This window comes from Calonectris borealis, chromosome 27, assembly GCF_964195595.1.
Source record: "Calonectris borealis chromosome 27, bCalBor7.hap1.2, whole genome shotgun sequence".
In the NCBI taxonomy this organism is placed as follows: Eukaryota; Metazoa; Chordata; class Aves; order Procellariiformes; family Procellariidae; genus Calonectris; species Calonectris borealis.
Window position 1 is genome coordinate 4923353 of NC_134338.1, and position 18320 is coordinate 4941672.

Genomic DNA, 18320 nt, shown 5'->3' on the forward strand with positions numbered 1-18320 from the left:
CTGCCAACAAAGCTGCACGGCTTTTGGAGAAGAGCTGGCTGCCACCCAGCCGGCTGGCAGCGCCCTGCAGGGCGGAGGTCCCTCCGCCGCGAGGGGACCGAGCCCTGCGGCTGGCGGTGGCGAGCGGGGCCGGGAAGGACCAGCTCTGGAGAAAGCCACAGGCACTAGGGCGGCAAGCAAGGCAACTCTGACCAGGCAAGGCTGCGAGAGGAGCAACTGCAGGTCTGCAGGGCTGGCAGCACTCTCGACTGACAGTTGGCGCAGCAGGAACCCCCTCTGGAGCAGGAGAAGCCCGGCCGGCGCGGGGAGCCCAGCTGCGAGCAGCCCAGGCGCAGCGGGACCGGGCTGGGGGATCTCCGGCTCAGGTGTGCGGGAGGGGAGAGCCGGGGGCAGCCCCAGCCCTGCGCTCCCTGGTCTTCCCCCACACCACGCCATGGGACTCGGGGTTTCCTATGGCCTGTGCGGAGGTTGTTTGTTCAAGCAAACCCATTAGGTGTTTATTAGCCTTCATTATGGAGTGCTAGAGGGTTAATTAGTTCAGGCTGTTCCTGTGGGAGGGGGTGGGGGGCAGAAAGGTGAGGCAAGATCAGCAGCAGCCAATATCGAGGTTCCTACAGCAGCTCACCACTTAACCTGGTTTCTTTATTGTCTTTTTTCTCCCTCTTTATCTCTTCCCTAAGCAAATTAGGAGTGTCATTATCACATCTGCAAACTGCTTAGCACAAGAAAGAGTGGCTGGGCAAGAGGAGGCTGGGGTGCCCAGCTCCTCTCAAAGCCAGGGAGCAGGGGACGCGCAGGCAGCCTGGCTCCATCTCCCACTGGGGTGGTCCGGAGGCACGCAGGCAGGCAGGGCAGCAAGGGTCCGTAGCCAGGTTGCAGGCTTGAGCCTGGCTCTGGCTGCCAAAAGCCTCACAGGGCCCAGCTGGCCATGGCCATGGCCAGCCAACTTCTGACAACCTTTGAGGATGGCAAGAACCTCTCCTAGAGGTGATGCCTGAGCAACCAGGCTGTCTTTCAAAGGTGTCCCCTCCCTGGTTTGCAGCAAAGCCCAGCCTCCGCCAGCCGGGGCACAGGCTCGGGAGACCTCCCAGGGAGCTGGCTGGCACTCATGAGTCCCTGGAGCATGTGTTTGGGGACAGTGACAGCATTGTTTATCATATTATATTATTGCAAAATTGCTGCTTTTGTCCAAAGCATGACATGGAGGCTGCTTATTATATTCTGTAAAAACTAAACTAAATAAATCATTCTTGTGTTTATTTCTTCCCTGTTGAATTGTGGTGCAGGGGACAACAAATGATTCATCAGTCTCAGCACGGGACAGGATGTAAGGATGTTGAACCCTTGCAGATCAGAGAGCCCACGCAGGGCTCCCGCACTGACCCACCACTTACAGCCTCTCAGCCTGGAAATAGGGAGACAAGGGGTGATGGAGAATGCTTGCTGGCCACCAGCAGGCTCTTTCGACATTTAATCACCCTTCCATTAAAGCCTGTGTTCATCTGCCTTCTGCTTCCAGCTGCCCTCAGTATATGTACATTTTTGTCTGTTTTTATCAGAAACCTACTCTCTCTGTAAATACTTACAGACCATGGGAGAGGGATCACTTGTAGCCTCACAAATCCAAATCAGCCATGCTATCCTGACACCTGCAAGCCCTTGTGCCAACTCTTGGCTGGGCATAACAGAATCCATCCTTTCTCCCTAGGGAAGGCTGAAATCGATTTGCAACAGTGGAGAGAAATCCAAACCCAGAACTGATTTGCTAGAAGGACAAGCCTGGGTTCTTCTTCCTTGCTTACAATAGGGGGTAGCCCATCACTAGCTGCGCCTTGCCGCTCTCTGAGGCTGCTGGTGCTGGACACTGGTGGGGCAGCAGGTCTGGAAAAAGTGTCCCTGAGCCTGAGACCATGCAGCCCGGGCTGTCCCAGTCCTCACACGTGGACAACCAAGGGGGAAGCTGCAGACCCCTCCCTGGCAACAGGGAGTCCTGCCACCCCGACCAGGGTCCTCTTACTGCTCGGTGGCCACCCTAGCAGAGGATTAAGGGTTAATGTTTCCTGCTGCTCCACTGGCATTGAATTCATCTTGGCCATCAAAAGTCCTCTTGCAGAGGAAGGACAATGCTGCACCAGACTCTGGTGTGATGTGAATGAAGCAGCCCGGCTCGGCAAATGTGCAAAGGGAAATTGCAAATGCTAAAAACGTAGCGTTCATGGAAGTCTTAGAAACTCCCAGGCTGGGCCCCCCAGCTCTCTCAAGCCGTGCTCAGCATATGACGAGAGAGGGATGGTGATATCCACCCTTGCTGGATGCATCCCCTCCCAGTAGCCTTCCCAGCCTCCCAGATGAATTAGAGCAGTTTCCAGTTCAAGAGCAAAAAGACAAAGGTTAAATGCAAACAGAAAAATGTATTTTTAAAATGGTGGTGTGCTGCTTCCTTTCCATAGGCACCCAGACACCCACAGGCCCAGTCTGCCACCCCTCCGTATATTCTCTGTTTAGCCTTGTAGCCACTCCTGGGACTTATTTGCCCACAAACTCCACAGACTGAGTTGGGGTACAAGAGCAGCTCCTCTGAAAACAGACTTCTATATCCCTTGTGATGGGAGGAGCAAACATTATCAGCTTTTTAGCAAAAGACAATGAAAAACTAGCAGACGAGCACAATGAAGTAATCCCTGCCAGACTGAACTCTGGCAATCAGGTAAAGATAACAATGGCTGTGGCCCTACTTAATTATTTCTGCTCCACCTGATTGTGAAAAAACAGTCATTTCCACTTAAAAGACACTCTGTGTGATCTTTAGGGGGGTGATTCCCCTGTGGAGCTGCAGCTTCCACAGGGGAGTCACAGCCGCAGCCCCACGAGGGCTTTGAAGAGGGATTCCCTGGAGGGTGGGCATTAGGCATTAGCATTTTCCAATTACTGTGTGGAGAAGTCCATCTCGGCAGGAACTCTGCCCTGAAATCAAACCGCTGCTGTCCCGTACCCGGAGAGCTGCCGGCAGGAAGGGAGTCACGCTGCAATTGGACCCGGGCACCATCGGGTCTGGGATCAGTATGTCTCGCTTGGAGTGCCCTGGTGGGGGGTCTCGGAGTCCCAGGACCTCCCTGAAAAACTCCCATGGGTCTCGAGAGGGCTGGTCCAGACCTTGCTAATTGTACAGCTATTATGCACGCAATGTGCAAGTGCTCAGGGATCCAGCTCTCCTGATACTTCCAGCACGAAGTTTAGAAACAGCATCTGCATGTTCAGGAGTTTAAAGGAAATGAAGCTCCCAAGGGGATGTCCACAGAAAGTCCAAACTGTCTGCTCTTCTCTCCAAACCCCAGCACTGCAAACCCAGCTCCCAGCACATGGCCAAAGCACAGTCCCCTCCGGCTCCCTCCTCCCCTCGCTGGGGGTGTTCAGAGGTTTATCCTCCTAGAAGGGATGAGGATGATACCTCAAGGCCATTTACAGCACTGCCTCCCGATGAATGTAAGAAAGCCCGGCACCTACTCACCTTGTGTTGCAACACACTTTCTCCCACTGCTGTGTTGTATTTTTAAACAGTGAGTACAAGCTGAGTTGCCGTGGTCCTGCAGGCAAAAGCTGAGCTCAGGTAACCTGAGATTTACCATTGCTACGTGTGTCCAAATTTGTAACCAGTTTACATAAATCCTGCGGGAAGACAAAGCGGTTTTTGGCAGGTGTGAAAAACCAGAAGATGTCCTGGGAAGCTGGATGTCAGTTCCCTGCACATCATGGCATGGCTGCAGTCTCCATTCCAGGGTGGCACTAGGGGACACATAGCAAGGACAAAAACCATCTGTGTTGACAGGAAATAAAGTTAGTCCTGGTTAGTCCCAGTCTGATGTCTGGGATCTCCGTAGCCTCCACACCCAGAGAGACCTATTACCTGTTGTTTCCCCACATGACCAAAATGCGCTGACCTGTTGATCTGGCACTGCTGATGCTCCACGCTCATCTTTTCTCATCAGCCAGCTGCCTACAATAGCCATGTGCTGCAACCACCTGCACCACAGTACCTGCCTTCACTGTCTTTATCAAATCTGTGCTTTCTGGGGCTGTTCAGCCCTTTCCCTTGGGATGATTTACAGTAGCTACAGCTAGAGATAAAGCCACATGCAAAAGTCTGGGCTAGGTCAAGCTTTTCCAAATAGTTGCAGAGCTGAGAGGCGATCGTCACTGAAGGTAAATATGATCAAATGATTTTCCTCTCGCAGCCCTGAGCCAGGGAAGGCCGTCTCACACCATGGGGGGAGAGACGTTTCAGCTGGTCTGGGACTGAAAAGGCATCAGCATCCCTCTGGGCTGCCAGAGCACTAGTGGTAGTACCGAATGTGAAATGGCACCTCGAGAAAAGGCTTGCTTGAAGCACACAAAGGAAACAAGCAGTGAACAGTGGGGGATAGAAGAGCCCTGAATATGCTGCCGTTATTCTTCTTCCAGCACTGGCCACTGACGTCTGTGCACGTGCCCGCACCCGAGGGCTCCCGAGCCCTTTGCTCTGCTGCGCACGCATCTGCCCAGTTCTGCAAGCTGTTGGTTTATTACCTTCGTAAAACAAGTACAACATTGATTTGATGTGCTTACAATCTCATTCTTAGCCATAAAAATGTACAAAAGTATGTTCAGCAAAGGGATAAAGTTGAACCCTACAGTCAGATGCCGCGGCTGCTTCTAAACAGGGGCCAGCCTGTGGAAAAACACACAGCCGCACTAAGCCAGGCCAGGTTACCCAGCCAGGAGCATTTTCTGTCTCTAAGAGCATGAATTAGAGACCACATTTTACTACCAACATCTGGAATTTCAAATGCCCTTGCAATAGATAGCATCTGGATTGAATTCTCCTTCTATTTTTTATTTAATAAATAATAACAGTTTACTACTGCACTGTAAAATTTCATAATCCTTTTCTCAGCAAGAATGAAAAACATTCAGAAAAAAACAGAAAGTGCTTTAAACAGGATGATGCCAAGAACTAAGGAAGACAGAGCATTTCCTAAAGAGAGATGGGTCAACTCATTCTTGCATTCATGGCACTCAGCTCCGTGTACATTTGCAGATGTGCCAACAAGTGCACCAACAATTCCTAATAAAATCTTGGCTCACATCAGTTCAGAATGGCAGAACATGCTCCACGCCTGCTCTGCTGCAGGACTGTACAGGCTGGGTTGCCTCCAAATGCATCTCTCACGCAGACGTGCTCAAGAGGGCCTCACAAGCAAGTTTTGAAACATCAGACATTTTTTATTTATTTCCCCATTTGTAATCATTTCAGATCCACACTGAGAGTTGTTAACAGAGCTCCCATCAACTGAGACAACAAGAGTTTTGGAGGTAAAACGTAAGACTGATTTAACCAGTGAAATGATATCTTTTCTCCCAGGCCTTACTCCCCTGCTTTACCGGAAAGCTTCGCTCTCTGGAGGTGTGCCCCGTCCCTTACCAGGCACAGGCACGTCTCTGTCTCGCTCCGCAGCTGGTAGTACTGCTGTGAGAAGGAGCAGGCAGAGCAGTGCTGTGGCTTATGAGAGCCCGGTCCTGCAGCCAGCGAGCCTAGCAACCCACCTCCCTCCCCACACAGCGTCCTGCAGGTCCCGCACAGCCGTGGCACACGGCCTGGCAGCATGTCCTCCCTGCTGAGGTCCAGGGACGCCTCTCCGTCTGGCACAGCAGCCTCAGTGCCCAGGTTCGTGGGAAGCAGGTCAGGCCCTCCGGTCTGCTCTGACACTGACCCGGTAGAGATGGAACGTGGCCCAAGCCAGCGTGTCTGCACTGGAGTTCATTCCTCCTTGGGATGCCTGGGAACTCTTCTCCTGTATATCATCTTCTAAGTGGAAGCTTCAGCAGACTGAGAAGGAGCAGCTGCAGTAAGCAAATAATGAAACTCAATGTCCCAAATGCTTTGCTTCCCTTTACTTTTTGTTCACCAAGTGATGGTTTCCAATAATTGTTTAAATAAACATGTCACTGATTAGCTAACCTCTGAACCTTGGAACAGTATCCTCCAATCATCTATGATTTCACAACTTCCAGATGAGAAAAAGTCTCAGGAATGCTGAAGGCAAGAGATCAGCTTCATTTGCACAAGTCACAGAATCAGGAACAAGGATTACACAGGCAGGATCCAACCAAGACGTGTTTCCTAATTCTGGCTGATGGTGTGTCTGTAAGACTTCGTTGCCACTGGACCTCAAGCTCCTGCAGTACATCTGTGAAGTACTTCATGAATTAACGCATATACTAAACTCACTGACGGCTTTTGCAGAAAGGCTTGCTCCTAGTATCTCTCATGTGTGACCTCAGAAAATACTTGCTGAGGACTGTGCTGCAGCCCAGGCTCAGTAATTGTGGCCGTATATTAGTGTCAGCTTTTTTCTTGATCCTGTGGGCACAGCTCGCCATAGAGACCTCAGAAATCTTCAATTAGTTGTATCATTCTCCAGTTCCCCTGGTTTCTGAATTGGCTGAAAGGGTGCTGTAATTTTTCAGGGGTTTTGTGGAGGCCATGGCACTTGTTATACTGAACAGTATTCCACCTCCCGAGGAGGTTCACCTTCACCTTATGTTTTTGTTCATTTAAAATGTTTTTAAATAATGCCATTAGATCCAGAGGTCATTTAGCTGCAGCATGTGAATTTTCCCAATGCCTAAAGAGTTTTCAAACTAAACTGTCTCTTTGCAAATCTGATGTCCTGTTGCCCACAACACACCCCGCTGGGCTCCCAAAGGCTCTGGAAAACGCAGGGTGCCTTTCAAGCCCATCACTGCAGCTCTGAAGCTGCTCAGCAATGCAATGCTCTACACGCAATGGGAAAAGACCTCAGCAGAGGGGTGCTGCTCACGGAGTCCCCATCTTGCTGCTCAACACCTCGGATCCATGAGTCCAGCCCTGTCCCATGTAGGCCCCAGTTAGAACAAAGCAGCTTCATACAGTGTTGCACTGAGACAAGCAGGAGGAGGCAGCGAAACTCCATGGTGAGCCCCAAGAAGCAGGACATCACCCCAAAACGGCGTTCAGCCTGGAGGCCCAGGTTAACGTGCCAGCTCCTGTACAGCCCTGCAGCCCCTTCCCGAGCCCCAGCCGACAGCAACCCAGCAGGGACCCTCTCAGCCTGCCCATGCCCAGAGCCGGCGGGGCTGGGGACAACCCAGGCTCAGGGTGGCAGGCTGCCTCTGCGGGGTGCCGGAATCAGCAGCAGGGCCATCCAGCTCAGCCGCACACCAGGCTGTTTCCCCAACCAACTGCCCCCACGTCTGACGACGACATGCCTCGGGGAAGGACAGAGAAGGCACAAAATTCTGGTTTGAGATTGTCAACAACTCCCCTTGCTGCTCGCCTGGCTTTGCTAAGAATGGGTTTCAGGTTTTCCTTAAACTAAACGATTTTTGACCTCGCTTACGCATTGCAGGAGCAGGACTCCCAAGGCCGAACGTTAACGGGCCTGGGAACGACCCTACGTTTATCAGCAGAACCAGCCGGGACTGAAGCTGGCGCGACGGCCCCTCTGCTCCCGCGGACCGAGTTCCTAAGAAAGCACCCTGAAGTAACTCGCGGGCAGTGAAGGCCGAGGGAGCTGTTATTTTCTCAGGCTGCCCGGCAGCCCGAGCGCCAGCTTCGCGGGCGTGCTTGCGGCTGCCACCGCCGCGGCCGACGCCGTGGGCGGCGCGGGGAGACCGCGGGACCGGCGCGGCCCCGGGGCCATTCGTACGCCGGGCCGCAAACTCCCGGCCGAGCGTCTGGGGAGGCGGCGTGCCAGCCCCGGCGGGGGCCGCGGGGCCCGGGGTCCGCCCGCACGGCGGGGCCCGCAGCCCGCCCGGGGCCCGGCCGCGAGGGCGGGGCTGTACCATCTCTGCGCGTGGGGGGCAGGACTGTACCGTATGTTCGGGGGGGGGCGTCACGCGGGCTGTACCACGTGACCTGTGATGGGCGGGGGAGTCACCACGCAGCCAATGGGAGGCAGGCGGTGTGCACACATGCGTGGGCCCTGCCGCTCAGCTTCCTCGCGGAACTGCGCCTGCGCAGTGCCGCTTCCCGCGGGTCGGCGAGGTGGCGGCGCCTGCGCCTGCGCCAGACGGCACTTCCGCCCTTTCCCCAGCCCGGAGTCGTCCCGGCACTTTTGCGACAGCCGTAAGTGAACGGCGGCGCCCGGCGGCGCGGAGGGAGGAGCGGCGCGGAGCAGGCGGCGGCGGCGCGATGAGGCCGCAGCAGGCGCCCGTGTCGGGCAAGGTGTTCATCCAGCGCGACTACAGCGGCGGGACGCGGTGCCAGTTCCAGAGCAAGTTCCCGGCCGAGCTGGAGAACAGGGTAAGGCGGGGCGGGCCTGCTCGAGCCCTCCGGGCAGCCCGGGGCCGGCCCCCGCCGCCCGCCTCGCCGCGGCCGGTGGGGCTCGCAGCCCGCGCCGAGCGCGGCGGGAGCGGCGCGTTCCAGCGCGCTGGGCGGCGGGGAAGGGAAAGGGCTGGACCCCGCGGCCGTTGGGCGCCAGGGACCGGCTGGCGCCCGGGCGGCGTCCACGAGTGACCTGACAGGCTCGCATGGCCGTCAGCCGGTTCTGCGTCTTTCCGGAGCGCGTGGTCGGTCTCTTGCACAAACCTCCGCTCCTTTACCCAAAGCCGTCCTTTTAGGTGTAGGAGGGAGGCGGGATTCTCCCCCGCGACCCTGTCCTGGGAACAGCTCTCCCTCCGGCGCACCCACGGGTGCTAAGGTCTCGTATCTGTCTTTAAGGATGCTGGCGCTTTCTAATCCTTTCTTTTTGTTACAACCCTATGCATAGTGTGAGAGAGGCATGACTTTAAAGCTTAAAGGCGTATCCTGCTTTGGATATTGTTTATTTTTTGACATAAAAGCGTTGTTTGTTGTCCAAATGGCATTTCTGATCGATTGTGGTAAGAAAATACTTTTAATTTGCAGTGAAAAGCCACGTGAAAAATAGTTAAAAATGCTTCTCTTCGGCGTTTATGAAATGCTGTTGTTTTGTGCTTTCTTCAATCCCGGGGAAGACAGCTGGCTTTTGTAGCAGTGAAATAGTATGTGTTCATTACGCTGGTGAGAATAAAGCGTGCGTTGTTGTACTGTGGTGCATTATCACTGTCCTCTCCTGTGGAGACCAGCCAGTTCTGCTGAGCATGTTCAGTAGCCTCACAAGTACTGTCTCAAGTACTTTCATTTTGTTTAATGCTGTCAGATGTAATATCTTCAACTGATAACAAAACAAACACTTTTTGCTAACTCTTTCTCACTGCACTTTTCTTCTCTTCCCCTTATTTTGTATTGTTTAATTGACAGCTTGTTTGACCGGCACTGCAGCAGCAGCAAAGCATTATTGATATTAAGAGTTAGGTCTGTCAATCCACTCCCTAACTGCTCTTTTTAATCTAGCAGATCTCTTTTTGTGTGAATTAAGCTTCGCGCTCCGCCCCCCAGTTGAATTGCACATTGGTTTTATTATGTTACTCGTTTTGTGTTCACATCATATTGGAATTCAGACTTGGTCTAATCACTTGGCAGATATTTAACCAAGAACTACAGATCTGTAACTCAAAGTGTCCTTCAGACTTTGGCCCTAAACATAGCGGCTGCAAGTGTGGGAGTGCAAATAAGCAATAAATGAAGGTAGATATCTGATGATACCGGTGAGTTCTGAAATGTGCAGGGCATGAGACCTAAACTTGACTTCTCTTGCAGATTGATAGGCAGCAGTTTGAAGAGACTGTCCGAACACTGAATAACCTCTATGCAGAAGCTGAAAAACTTGGGGGCCAATCTTACCTTGAAGGGTGTCTCGCCTGTCTGACTGCCTATACCATCTTCTTGTGCATGGAAACACATTATGAAAAGGTGCACTTCTCTTGTTTACCTTGTTACTTGGAAGGCAGTATGTCTCATAGACCTTCAGTCTAAGACTTATTTCTTGGTAGGATTTCTGTGACTTGCACCATTGTCGTACAAACTCCATATAGACTCTGGATCTTACTGCAGAGTGATTTCACATATACATCAGACAGACTTGTCTATATTAGTCAATTTGAGTAACATAATGATTGCTTGTACTTCAGAGGAATCATGCAAGTTCTGTCTCTAGTTGTGTGCTAGGCTCTCCTAACGTTGCTATATCTGTGATGTTGCTGGGCCTCTGACTCTAACATAGGGAAACCTGATTAAGGAACTGTGACTTCTGTGCTGTTCTATTACCAGGTTCTAAAGAAAATTGCCAAGTTCATTCAGGAACAGAATGAGAAGATCTATGCTCCTCAGGGCCTCCTTCTGACAGACCCCATTGAAAGAGGACTAAGAGTTGTATCCTTCTGTGGTTTCTTAGCCTGTCTCCTGGTTTGTCCATCTATGATGTGCTATCTGTTTATCTCAGTATGGCACTCTCTGGTCATGCTTGATCTGAGGTGCGGCAGAATATGTGATTAGTCTTGTTACTCTCCATTGCGTACTGTTCTCTGGGCAGATTTTAGTACATTAGGATTTGTCACATCAAAAAACAATGAAAATGCAATATTGGAATCTGTCCTTTGAGACTTCCTTGAAAATGCAGTATGTATGAACAGAGTACTTCCAACACTTTAGATGCTTCCTCTATTTTGGTGACCTCTACAAATCCAGTTTGTCCGATTGGAAAAAAGTGACCAACTTGGTAGGATAGAAATTGGTAACATGCAAGCAAGACATGGCTGTTTAATTTGCAACCCTCAGCTTCAGGTTCTGAAGATTTCGCCATATGACATCACTTAAGTTGATACCAGCCTAGCACTTGCTCTTGGTTCTAGCTTGGCTTATTTTAACCTTTTTTTTTTTTCCAGCTCTTGAACCACACTGCAGGCATTTTATCTAGTTATTACCTTAGCAGTTGTAAAGACGTTGCATAGCAAATCTAGGGGTAGAATGAGTAACACGTATCATTTTTTGAGAATGTTGAAACCAAAGCAACTTGAAACACAGAATGCCAATTAAATGCATGGTAAGGCTAATTCCTTGCAGTTGGGTTATCTCTGTATTTCTGTAAATAGTTTATAGCTGTCACCTACGTGACTTCATTATTCTCAATATGTTTTCCACATTTTTCTATGCATACACCTCCTGGAAAAAAAAACATTCAACTTGAGTAAAAGCATTTTCAGTTTGGTTAGTGACTTAGTAGCTGAACTGTAGAACTGTTAACTTTTGTCTAGTGCATAGCTGTTCCTGAAATTTAACAGAAGGTGGCAAGGCTCACAGACCGTCCAAGCACAGCATCTTGTGTTCTTGTCAGAAAAGTCCTGGGCTGGATAGACCACTGATCTGACCTGATAAGGGGCATGTCTTATGTGTACTGTTCGGTTTGCTTTGTAGCCTGAAGCTAGCCTTGAAACAGCAGGTATGAAGCAGAAAGATCCAAAGTTCTAATATCTTAATGTTTTTCCACTTTTTTTGTTCATGTTCATAATCTTTTTATAGTATGTTTTCTTAACAGCTTTTCTGTGCAGATTGAAATTACCATTTATGAAGACAGAGGTATGACCAGCGGAAGATAAAACTGTGGAGTCTCAGGTACAATGTTAACCTTATATTAGGTCAATCTCAACCTGTTTTCTGTGCTCAGAGGGGTAGATTCTGTCATACTGAGACAGAATATTTATCCCACCACTGTATATAATCAAAGGCTGTTCACATGTATCTTGTGTGGACTAGGTTTTCTGAATAAGTAGGAATATCAATACTTGGCATTATGCAACTGAATGTTAATACAGATCAGATGATACCAGATTTACCTTCAGAGAAATTCAGGTCTGGATTGTGTAAATAAGCATTAAACCTGTATTATGCTGTATTATGTCCAAAATTGTTCTCTGTTCTGTAGATAAAAATCTCTTATTCTCTTGAAGTTTTTCTGTCTTAAGGTTCCAAGCAGACAAACTTAAGACTAACCCTTAAATCTGGACTTTAAAATAGGTTACTATTTAAATGCTTATTTTGGATCTCCAAACAGTTTTCAGACTAATAGCATGAGAGAGTAATATTCAAGAAAAATCGTTGATGGTGCTTTACTGGCACCTGCTCTTCCTATACTGCTGTGAAAGATACAGCTTTTCCTTTTGAATGTTTTCCGTGGTACCTCAGACGAGGGTCTATTTTAAAAGCTTCCATGTTTCAAGCACTTGTGCAATCAAGGTCATAACCACAGCATGTTAAGGATCCCCTTGTATTTTGCCTAGAATTCAATGTTATTAGCCCCAGAATCCTGAACAAATCAATGTGAGTAATTACATTTTGCCTTCTTGGTTCTAAGTATATAGTAGATTCACTTCTATATACTGTTGAATGGCAGCTTTTCTGTTCCAGAAGGGACTGAACAGAGAGCTACTGTTGCCTGGGGTGACACTTTGGTTTCATGTGCCAAGTGGTGGGATTCTTTCAAACCTCTTCTGCTCAGAAACATTTGATAAGATATACTATATTTATACAGTATATCTTATCTGCTGTGCTGAATCTTGGAATATGGCATATTCTAAGAGTCAAATCTTACACAGCCTAAAGGGAAAATGCAAGTAACTTACTTGGTAGTATTACTAAATTCTTTCAGTGCTTTTTCTTACATGCCTCTGCTACATGTCTCCAGGATTTCTCTTTTGGTGGTCCACTTATGATTGACCCATATTTACACTGCATGTAAACCAGCTTAATCTCCTGCAAGCTGGAGCAAACCATGACAAGAAGTTCTGGTAAAGCAAAATGGTGAAGATTCTTGCCGATGCATACTTGTTTCTAAACAACTCTGGCTTGTCAACTTGGCATTGCTTGTAGATGCCAATTCTGTCTCAAAATATCCTTCTTTATCTGGTTATTAGCACTTGAGAATCTGTTGTATTGCATGGCACTTGCGTTCTGCTGCTGAAATAAGTTTGTGCTTTATCAACTGCATCTGCATATATTTGGTACAAGCCATTTGTCATGACTCATGTCACAGCAATTATTGCAGGGTGTTTTTGTAGGTGATGTGGGTTTTGAGCGATTACTTAAAAGCTAGTTCTGTCAGTGTCCAAACAACTGAAATTTCTAAAATGAAGAAAGACTTGTATCATGAAGTTCTGGATAGTTTGATGAATTGCAAATATTTGTGGTTGGTGAACGTCTGTTTTGAAAGCAGTATGAGTACCCCAGTAAGCCTGATCTGGAACTGGAACTTTATTAGGTATTTATCTGCTCAACTGTAACCTAGTCATTTGGAGCCTGCACACTATCCTGGATGATCTGTTCATGAATGCAGCCTACATGGGCTCTACAAAATGTGGACTGTCTTTCTATCCTGTGTAGTGGGAGAGGATATGACTCTGGCTAGGAACAGGTGGCATATCTTAGGACTTCTAATGGTCTCTGCAACACCTGCGTGTAAATTCAGAGGAACTCTTGAGTTCTGCTACTGCATTTGAGATCTTAACCTACCCAATCATTTTAAGTGGAAAAATCTTTGCATGACTATGTCCCTGAGTGTATTCTAGCATACAAAAACTTTTTATTGCAGTTTTTCAGCTGGATGCTATTCCAGTTTTCACTGCGGTATCTTTACTCGTTATCCTTTCAGTTAAGAGTGGCCAGCAACCTCTAGCTTTGGTAGCTTTAACTGGAAAAAGTCGCTGAAAGGCACTTAGTTTTCACGATACTGGGTGGCAGAGTCACAAAGTGAAAAGAGTGCTCAGAGTACTTGAAAGAGAGAGGCTAAAATAAAGGATCATGCTAATTGCATGCAGTATAGAACTGCAAAATTACCATCCCTGGGTTTCCAAAATGAAACTATTGAAGTTTCATTAAGCTTTGCTTTTGAAAAGTTCAAATTTGAACTGGCTCCCCTGTCTCAGGTACTCTGCAGATCCTGGGATCGTAGTGTAAGTCTAGGTTGTTGGCAATGTGTGCAGAAAAAAGATTGGAAATATTTATGCCTGTTATGCAGAAAGAAACAAAGAAGTAAAGGTCTTTATCCAGACTGTTGGCTTCTGTTCTGCTACTCTCATCACAGCACATGGAATCCTACCTTTCCTGCTACATACCTTCTAAGATAACAAATATAGCTATGTAAAGGTTTGTATAGGGTTTTGTTTGTTATATTTAGTAATAGTTTCTAATAATATGAACTTCTTTTCTAGCAGATAGCTCAACAGTGGACTTGCTGTATCGAAGTTCCCCTACCTCCTACTTTAAAGCATCATTCCTTTCTCTGCTGCCAGATCCACAGTGCCATCTACTAAAAGGACTAACTTCCTAAAACTGCTCCACATGGGGTGACCTAGCTGGGGGTCAGCATCCATTTTGTGGCAACATTTTAAGCAATGAGATCACTTTTTAGGTTTTGGGTTTTTTTTTTTCCTTCTTCAAGAAAAAGCAGAAGTGGTAAAGCTACGTACTCTTCTGAAAGAAGTCTAGTTTTAGTCACGTAAGTGCAGTGCTGTTCCTCCCTAGTTCTTAAACCCTCCTGTACATCAATCAGGCTTTGGAAAGCTACAAGTCAGAGCTGGGAATTTTCCAGAAATGAGGCCTTCCCTCCAGTTCAGCATTGGAGTGAGGGGATACACAGTGCCTCTGCCTGGCAAGAAGTGACTCAAGGCAATGAGTGTTTTACGTTTCCTGTGCTGATTCTTGTGGAAAACCAGAAGGCAAAGTGTTACTTGTTTTGATGTTTTGGTTGTTCCTAGAAGGGGGAGGAATAGCCGGACTTTAATACTGGTGTTTTTTGTACTACTGTATCTGTGCTGTTATTGCATCTGTCAATGCTCACCAGAAGAGGGGGTCTATTCACTCATAAAACAGTAAGTACAATAAAATGGATGCTGAACCAATAAACATAACAATTCCTACCCTACTCTGATTAATGTGAAGTGTAAAACTGTTTCTTTATGGATTTATTATATATAATTTATAGGAAAACATTGATTTGACAAACTGTTAGATGTTGTGTAAGATGGTTTCTTCATTCTATCTGCTGGCACACTATTGAAAAGTAGAACTGTGCATTATTTAGTATCCCCCATGCATCGACACTCCTCAGCAATACCTGCAAAAGTAAAGTTCCTACAAACCAAGCCGGCTTAAAATTTTTCTCCTGTAACCTTTTCCCTTATCAAAGCAAGAATGTCCTGGTTTAGGTTCTGAGTGTCATTGTCCAATTGTAGAAGGAATTCAAGAATTTAGAAAAGACGACCAATGCAGAACAGATCAAGTGTTTCGGCTTTTGGTGGTACTGTAGGTGCTAATACTGGATCTGAAATTCCAGGCTTATTACTCAGCCACTGATAATTTTTTTTTGAGATTTGTTTAGTATTTTAACTGTATAAAACTTGTTTTTTCTAAACTGTAACAGTGTTTGCCTTTCACATCTGTTGCAATATTGGTAGAAGTACTAATGGATTAGTAAATTTTTTCTTAAACTGTGTCTGTGTCATATTTGATAGCACTGCTTTGCATAAAGTAGCACTATCCCTGAGATTTTTACTCCTACGGTAGCAGGGTCTTAGTTGTGAACAAACAGAGCTAGCATCGTTTCAAGATCAGTTGCTAAGCCGCAACGGCGTTGTGCGCTTTTAATACAGCTTTGTTTTCCAGCAGCCTTTCACGGCTCCTGGCCGGACAGAGCTCTGCCGGGGCTCTCCACGCCGACGCTCGCCACAGCCCCGCCATTTTCTTCGGCCGCACGGGGCGCCTGCGCAGTGGGGTCCCTTGGGCCGCGCGGGGCGCCTGCGCAATGGGCTGGGGCGCGCATGCGCGGAGGGCTGTAGCTGTTGGCGGGAGGCGGTGGCGGCATGGCGGCAGCGAGCGGTGGGGGGACGGAGGCGGACTCGGATGGGGGCAGTGAGGAACTGGTGCTCACCCCGGCGCAGCTCATCCGCAGCCTGGAGCAGGTAGTGTGGGCTGGGGAGAGCGGCTGAGGGCCGCGCCTCTGGGCTCACTGGGGAGATCTGGGGGCGACTGAAAGCTGGGCCCCGGGCTCTCTGGGGAAGATCTGGGGCGGCTGGGGGCCAGGCCCCTGGGCTTGCCGCAAGAGGTGGGGAGGGCTGAGTTTCTGGCCTCTGTGGGGGCTGGGGCGTATAGCAGGTGCGTTCCTCGCTTCTACTTACAGTGTGCCTTCTTTTCAGGCCTGGCTGAATGAGAAGTTTGCCCCAGAGCTGCTGGAGAGCAAACCTGAGATCATTGAGTGTGTTGTGGAGCAGCTGGACCATATGGTAGGTTCTGCTGGCGAAGGCGGTGGTATGGGCAGGCCCTGGTTGCCTGGCCTGGCAGATACATGCTTGGGTCCCTCCCTTGCCAGGATTGTCTGCTTCTCTGTCCCTGAGATGAGGCTGTTCTGAGTACCTTCTTTGAGCTTATCTTGGAGAGGGGACTGAGAGATATAAGGAAACAGTGTGCTTTGTGTCACCAAAAGCAGCTGCAGACTGTTTTTGTGGGCCCTGTGTACAAGACCTATCTTCCTCTCTGTTTCTTCTTGTTTGATATTTCAACTATTTAATTTCCCTTTGCCTTTCCTTGCAGGAGGCAAACCTGAAACGGGCAAAGAGAGGAGACTTGAAGGTCAGCGTTCACCGCATGGAGATTGAAAGGATCCGTTACGTGCTCAGCAGCTACTTGCGGTGTAGGCTTGTGAAGGTAATACTTGCTTGTGCTGCCCAGGGGATGAAAGAGGGTGACTTCAGGAGTGATTTTTACCCATACAAGGCCTCCTGCTTCAGGAAGGCACTTAGTTAAAGCATGCTCTCTTTCTCTGTGTCGTCCAAAGTGCAACCTGAAGGAATTCATTCCTTGGACATACTTTTCTGTTATGATGAGGCAGGATCACAGCATTGCTATGAGTGTTTTCTTATCTCATCTAAGCCCAGGATGGCACAACTGAATGCTGGCATGTTCTGCCTGGGTCCTGCCACGTATACAGATGGTTGTGCAGATCCCAGCTGACCATACTGCTGTTAATTCAGGAGCAGGTATTTGGGCAGGCCTGTGGCTGCTGCATACACCTGTACAGCAGTGCACCGCTGCTTATAGGGGAAGCCTCTGGGGCGTGGGTATTGTAGGCACTGAACTACTGGGAGAGGTCTGTTACAATCTTTGGGATTTTGTTCCAATATCAGATAGAGAAGTTTTTCCCCCATGTCCTGGAGAAGGAGAAGTCTCGAGCCGAAGGGGAACCTTCCATTCTATCACCAGAGGAGTTTGCCTTTGCTAAAGAGTGAGTAGGTTTTGGATGCATCTCCCTCCCTTCTTGTAGGTTATAGAACTCACCCGTGTGTTACGCTGAACAGTTCTGTTCAGCCTTACTGTTAGCCTTAGACAGACTTGCAGTAAGAATCACGGGTCTTACTGGGAGGTTTCCTTATGGACAAGGAAAGAGGTGAAATAAAACAACTCTGCTAACTCTGAGCCAATTACCAGGGCAAACCATTAGGCTTGTCTCTGACCATGCCTGTGGGACCAGGAGATGTCGCTTGCTGGCGTTTTGAGTCAAGATCTCCCTGCAAATTTGTATTTGATTAAACCAGTAAATGCTCCAATGATTTGTTTCAGGTACATGGCAAACACAGAGACTTATCTGAAAAACATGGCCCTAAAACACATGCCGCCCAACCTGCAGAAAGTCTCTCTCCTAAAATCAGGTGAGTACATCCAGATTCCAGGGTAATCTGAAAATTATAGCAGCAGGGGTATGGGGAAAGCTCTGGGGGGCACGCAGTGTTAAGGGCTAGTCCTCCAGCTGGTGCTCAGTAGAAGCAGAGATGATGTGACAACAATGTCGTAACGCTGCTCTGCTGCATGGTACATGGCTTGATGCTGCTGTCCCGCGGTGCTGCTGTCAGAGGGTCGTGCTGGCCCCTGCCATCGAGTCTTCTCTAGTGTGCACTTGAGGCAGTGCACACTACATCTGATCAGAAGTGTCTAGCATTCCCTTTACTGGCCATGAGTTTGCTGTCCCTTGTACCCCTCTGTTAGCTCAGTGTCCTGCAGAGGAACATAAGCGAGTGCTGAGCTTGTGCTCTGGATCTGTTGTCTGCAGTTCCAAAGCCCAACCTGGATTCCTTTGTGTTCCTGAGGGTGTTGGAGCGTCAGGAGAATATCCTGGTCGAGCCAGAGAGGGATGAGCAGAGGTAGGTGGGTGCTTCCCCACGCGGTGCACGTAAATAAGTTAGTTTCGCAGAAGTGTGGGTTAAAGCGAAACAGGAGAGGCAGCTTAACTTCCGTCTCTGGCAGAGAGTACACCATCGACCTGGAGGAGGGCTCGCAGCACCTGATCCGGTACAAGACCATTGCCCCACTGGTGGCCTCGGGAGCGGTGCAGCTCATATGA

The 18320-nt window shown here is 48.8% G+C and overlaps 2 protein-coding genes across 3 annotated transcripts; both read left to right on the top strand.

The window, feature by feature from the left end:
- Nucleotides 1–8127: 8127 nt before the first annotated feature.
- Nucleotides 8128–15422, top strand: GOLGA7 (golgin A7). 2 transcript variants are annotated; one of them, XM_075174952.1, is made up of 5 exons: nucleotides 8128–8320; nucleotides 9698–9850; nucleotides 10208–10309; nucleotides 11485–11548; nucleotides 14143–15422. In XM_075174952.1, the coding sequence occupies exons 1-4, from the start codon at nucleotides 8210–8212 to the stop codon at nucleotides 11530–11532; spliced, it is 414 nt and encodes a 137-aa protein (XP_075031053.1). In that variant the 5' UTR covers nucleotides 8128–8209; the 3' UTR covers nucleotides 11533–11548; nucleotides 14143–15422. The 2 variants fall into 2 exon arrangements, with proteins under 2 accessions (XP_075031053.1, XP_075031054.1); XM_075174953.1 differs by having other exon boundaries at nucleotides 8133–8320; nucleotides 14140–15422.
- An 88-nt stretch (nucleotides 15423–15510) lies between these two features.
- On the top strand, nucleotides 15511–18320 carry GINS4 (GINS complex subunit 4). The gene is made up of 7 exons (XM_075174946.1): nucleotides 15511–15888; nucleotides 16123–16209; nucleotides 16517–16630; nucleotides 17110–17207; nucleotides 17543–17631; nucleotides 18030–18120; nucleotides 18224–18320. Exons 1-7 carry the CDS (start codon nucleotides 15790–15792, stop codon nucleotides 18318–18320), a joined length of 675 nt encoding a protein of 224 aa, XP_075031047.1. The 5' UTR covers nucleotides 15511–15789.